The following is a 5,355-nucleotide window of genomic DNA, read 5'->3' as shown; positions in this document are numbered from 1 at the left end:
GGTTAGAAAAGATGAATCTGTGATATACTGAGGTTTTACCCACAAGCATTAAGCCAAAGTACTTTGCAATGAGCTAACTGCCAGAATTCTGACCATAAAAAACTCAAACTCTTTGTGAAAACTTAAAGAGTGGACAATCTGTCTTACAAACATCCAGTATTGTGCACCAATTGTCATGTGGTGGCCCTAAGTGGTCTACGTGCAGGTAATTGCGCTACGAATGTTCACAGACATAAAATACAACCCTGCTAGTTCTGCTGCCGTTTTACTCCATTTCTTAGAAAAGTTCCAGGAAATAGTTGGCATGTTACTGCCAGTTAGTCCATTTGCTCATAAAGAGAAGCTGAAAATAATTCAATGGGGGTAAAATTGTTGAATTGGATCCCAAAAGCCAGGCAGTCCCAACCCCAAAAAGCCCGTTGGGTGGCAGTGTAAGTGGAAGCACCCAAGCATCCTTCTTGGTGCAGAAAATAGAAATGGAAGGCAGTCTGATGGGAACGATCCTTCCTCCGTGTGGAAGCTGAAGGGCCTGAGTCTGTCTGACCTTCACAGTGGCCCAGGACGCGGCTGAGAGCACAAACCTTGTAGATGTTTTACGGGGGGGGGAACCATACTAGAAAACATTTAATTTCTTCCATTTTGGCTGCTGTTTTTATTTCTTGTTGTTTTCTTACAATCATTATGCTGAAATATAAAAATTCCTGGCCAAAACCAAAGTTAGTTTTAACAGTGATCCCATCTGCACGGATACACGCTCAGCACCACGAAATTCAGTTTCTGAAAACAAACTGATAAGACTCCTTACAGGTTACAAATCCTCCATTCCAACTTGTGCAAACATACCTCAGTTTGACAGAAAACAGTTACACCTGAGTGTTTCCAGGCTTAGTTTTCATTAATTTTAAATAACTTTTTCCCATGGACCCTTAATTGGTTCATGCTAAGCTGCACCATCCTTTTCAGCTGTACTGAGCATCCTCATGAATCACAGGAACGCAGAAATAAGAAGAAGTGGAAAGATGCCACGAGGTTAATATATTGGAGACAGAACTGGAAAGCTCCAGGCACCTTTATTTCCAGAGCTCTGGAAGAGATGCAGTGCATTGCAGATTGGTTATTATTAAGGCACGTGGTGAAAATAACAGTTCATCATCTTGGCAATTCATCTCTCCGAGTCAAACATCCTGTGCCAGTAGTAGACAAAGGTTGGCGAGTTGCTGACCCCGATCGCTATTAGCAGCAGCAGGTACAGCATCATCATGACGGCAAAACGGTGCGTGTACAACCAGGAGGATTGACTAGGCAGCCTGGAAAGAGAAACACAGGAATTCTGTCAGAGATGCACAAATACCTTGGCAAAGAGTATCTTAGGTTTTGTGCCACTTAGGACAGAAAAGGGCTAAAACTGCCCTGGTTTTAAGAGCTGCACTCATCAGAGTTTGACTCTGTTTCCTGCCACAAACAGGTTATTAGAGCTTACAGTGTAAGTGCTTACAGGTCTGGTAAAAAAGTAAATCTAGCTGAGCCTGGGCGTGTCAAAGCATCAGACAAAGGCAAGAGGTCTAAGACTTATTTTCACAGGAAACAGCCTAAAAACCAATTCTGGCAGTGCAGGGTATTTTTCTCGCTTGTTTTCTGTCATTTTTCAAAAATTAGATGTGTTTATCTGGCTGTTACAGCATGCTCATCTCTCTAGATAGCTGAACTCTTACCTCCTATGCTGTTTCTGTGAATATACTAGCAAGTATTTAACTCGTAAAAGCTGATTGTTTGTGACAACAAAGTATTTCTGTGGTACATCACCCCCTTCGCTGTTTTTCACTCTTGCTCTTTTTCTGTCTATTTCTTCTGAATCTGAATGGGAAGAGAAAAGAAGTCTTTTGGGGAACAGAAAAACAAAAAGAGATACACAACTTCAAGTGACTGTAAAAAATCAAACCAGGACCTCGCCTCCTCCTCAACCACATCCACAAGAGTGGGAATGAGATAACCAAAGATCTAGTCTGGGTATTCCCCTGAATCCCTGAGCATCCAAGAATAGACTGAGAAGTTTGCTTGAGGCTATACCACTCCTAGTCATCCTTGGTATGGATGGCATTATGCCCCAAAAAGGGTGAAAAGGAGGTGGGTGTCCCACCCCACGCTTGAGAAGCTGCTAATATTAACAGTGGGCGAAAAACAACATCGAAGGACTAATTGAGCCCTGCAAGCAGGAAGCAGTTTATATGACAGCACATATGCACACAGCTGAAACACCAGAAGTGCTAAGAAATGAACTACATGTAGTTATCACTGCAATAGACTCACCTTTCTTTTTCACCTGACACTTGACATCTGGGTGGTCGATGATCTCACAAACAGCTACGCAGCTGAGGATAGAGCCCAGCACACTTTGCTGCCAGCCAAGCCCATGAGGGCTGTAGAGGAGAGCCAGGCTCAGGTCACTGGTGAGATAGGTACCTTCACCAAACAGGGATGTCTGAAACGGAGCAGAAATATGTCCTAAAATCCTGTAGTGCAAACTATAAACAGAACACAAGCGTTCTTTACTTTCAGACCGGCAGTTCTGTTTCTGAAGGTAAATTAAGAAAGGCTTTTCTGACTCCTGTTGGGCCTGGTCCCGGCAATGTTTTTGTCCTGGCACAACTTCCTCGGGTGGGGCAGCTGCCCTCTCCCATTCCTCAAATTAGCTGCTTGGCACAGCCACCAGTGTGGACAGATTCATACTTTCCCGGATTTGGATTTAGTTTGCCAGCATAAGTATTTTATATCAACATGACTGCACTGCTGTTAGAGGCATTTCACTGATTTATTGAGACTACCGTCACTCAAATAATCCAGCCTTCACAAACAAGGCAAGGCTTTACTCGCATTTAAATCCATGCTTTACTAGAAAAGAGGGAAGTACTTTTCAGTTGTGAATTCCTTTCAAATCTAACTGTTTTAATAACATTGAATCAGAGGATTTGCCACACTAGCTTTTAATTTATTAATCCACTGTACCTGATAAGCCATTACTCAGAACACGGGGGGAAAAGCATAGTCCAGGTTGGCTGGAAGGTTAAGCAGCTGCTGTGTGTCAAAGCTGCTTTACAGATGACGCACAAAGCCACGAATCCCAAACACCTTTCCATTGAAATCGGAAGAAGTGCAAATCCTACAGGTTGCCTCCCTTAACCTGGCCATTTAAAGAAGGCTCCACTTGCAAGCAGCACCTAAAACTTAGTTCATCTAAAGCTGAGGCCAGGCAGAAAGAGACAATCTCTGCATTGCCTGGGTCACTATTCTCCTCCTCTGTGCACAGGCGCTTTCCAACTGCAGGCTGTCAGATAGGCCAGTACTTTCCAGAGCCGTTACACTTCCTTACAAAGAAGCAACTCTCACTGGAGAAAAGGGTTTTGTGCCACTTCCAGTTTTTACCCTCAGGCTGCACTAGAAAAATCCAGCACAACCATCCACAAAGGCCTACACTGAAGTGAAAACAGCAGTGCAAGATCATCAGCACATTTCATATCCCTAAAGGAATTTGGGCCTATTTTTAAAAAGTGTCACTAACTGCAAGTGTCCAGCAGAAAATGGTGTCAATACCAGGAGCCTCACCCTGTTCAAATGGCAGTGCAGGCCGTTGTGCAGTATGGAATGGAAATTCTCGAGGCGGCTCCCGTGGAAGGCATAGATGAGGTCCCGCTCCCCCTTGGTCTCAGCAAACTTGGTATTCATTTGATCGCAATACACGATCTCAAAGAGGTAGTCTGGAGCAGGAACAGCAGCCCCAGACATCCCTGTGAGTTCCTGGATCTTCTCGTACTTGAAAACAGGAAGGAACAAGAGTGTTGGTTTATGGGGTTAGATTACTCACTGGAAATTTTGTGTTCTGTCCCTTAGTCTTTCACATTGCTTTATGTATTGCGATTATGCTTTCTGCATTAGAATTCAACACTCTCACAATTCAGGAGGACAGTAAGAATTCTGACAGTTCCTTGCTATCAAAGCTAAATCCTAGTTCTTCTTTCCAGAAAAACAAAACAAATCCCTGAATTGTGATTATGGATTAACTGATGATGTAAGGGCAGTATCATAATTCTACCATGTCACTTTGGCTACTAAGATGATACATGCATCAGCTGATCTTGGAAGAGGAAAAAAAGTGAAAACAGAAGTTGTTTTCATCTTGCTGCTGATCCCTACAACTATTTTGATCCCTCAGAGGCTCTCAACCTTTCAATTTTTGGGGCAGTATGCGGAAGTACAAAGTTGTCTTTCTCAGTTGAGAAGAGGGACCCAGGTCCATGACCCCTGAGTTGGACTATCTTGGTTTAGAACATGCAGATACATGCTACATTGATGGGAGTAACCAGCTGCAATCACTGCCCATCATCAACTACTGACAGGGATAACTATTGCTTCCAACCCGTGTTCCTGAACATTTTACTAAAAAAAAAAACAAACACCAAACAACGCTCTCTATATACAGAAAAAAATGCATTAATGTTAAATGAAGCTCTCGCCATAACTAACTTCCATCAGGAGGAAATACTTCCTGAAGTGCAAGGCTGCCTTAAGACAACTTCTAATCAAGACTTTCAGAATTCAAAACTTACCTCCTGCTTCTTAGTACTTTGTATCATAAAGACCTTAGATGATAAAATCCAACTAAACAAATCCCAGGTCCTTTTCTCTGAGTTTGGAACAGACTCCAGAAGTTCTTTCAGGCTTGGCAGAGCGTTGGTATCTGCAATCTGACAAGACAGGCGTTTAGTAGAAGCTCCTTCTCTTCATTGTGATTAAACAGGGACCTCTAGTGAAAACAAACCAACACGTCACCCCAGTGGCTTGTGAACTGAACAGCAGTTTCTGTTCTGAGATAGAAACGTTTGTACCCAGTTCCTCGGGAAGTTTGTCACTTGCCCTATAAACAAACACCAGACAAGCTACAAAATATTTATATTTACCAACAATATCTGTAAGGCACACACAAAAACAACCAAACAAACTCCTGAAGGCAAACAACCTGTCTCGGGGGATAAAACCAGGGGTGTTCAGGCCACATAAAACACAAATCCTTCAAAATTAATCTGAATTTCACGTAGGCCAAGCTCTTGTGACTCTTCATACCTCAACAGTGGCTTTGGAAATTCCCAGATGTGGGTTTAATTGGTCAGAATCCCAAATATACCCCAAACCCTGGGTTCCTGGGCAGGATGAACAATTCCTCCCCCTCACCGCTACCCCCGAGCGCTGCCGCCCTCCCCTCACGGGATTTTCTCACCTCCTGCCCCGCAGGCCCGGGCTCCCACAGCCCGTTTTCCCACTCCAAAGATAAATCACCACATTCCCGGTTCGGCTACACGCCCC

At 43.6% G+C, this 5,355-nt stretch overlaps 1 protein-coding gene across 1 annotated transcript; it reads right to left on the bottom strand.

Moving 5' to 3' along the window:
- Positions 1-810: 810 nt before the first annotated feature.
- On the bottom strand, positions 811-4,739 carry PARP16 (poly (ADP-ribose) polymerase family, member 16; the record flags this gene model as incomplete). The annotated part of the gene is made up of 5 exons (XM_010080735.1): positions 811-1,307; positions 1,713-1,854; positions 2,308-2,479; positions 3,601-3,807; positions 4,602-4,739. Coding segments are annotated over 5 exons (804 nt in total), but the record flags the coding sequence as incomplete, so codon positions are not given.
- Positions 4,740-5,355: the final 616 nt, after the last annotated feature.

Source organism: Pterocles gutturalis, unplaced genomic scaffold, assembly GCF_000699245.1.
Source record: "Pterocles gutturalis isolate BGI_N339 unplaced genomic scaffold, ASM69924v1 scaffold35614, whole genome shotgun sequence".
Classification (NCBI taxonomy): domain Eukaryota; kingdom Metazoa; phylum Chordata; class Aves; order Pterocliformes; family Pteroclidae; genus Pterocles; species Pterocles gutturalis.
Note: the sequence above shows the minus strand (reverse complement) of the source record. Positions and strands in the feature narration are given on the sequence as shown.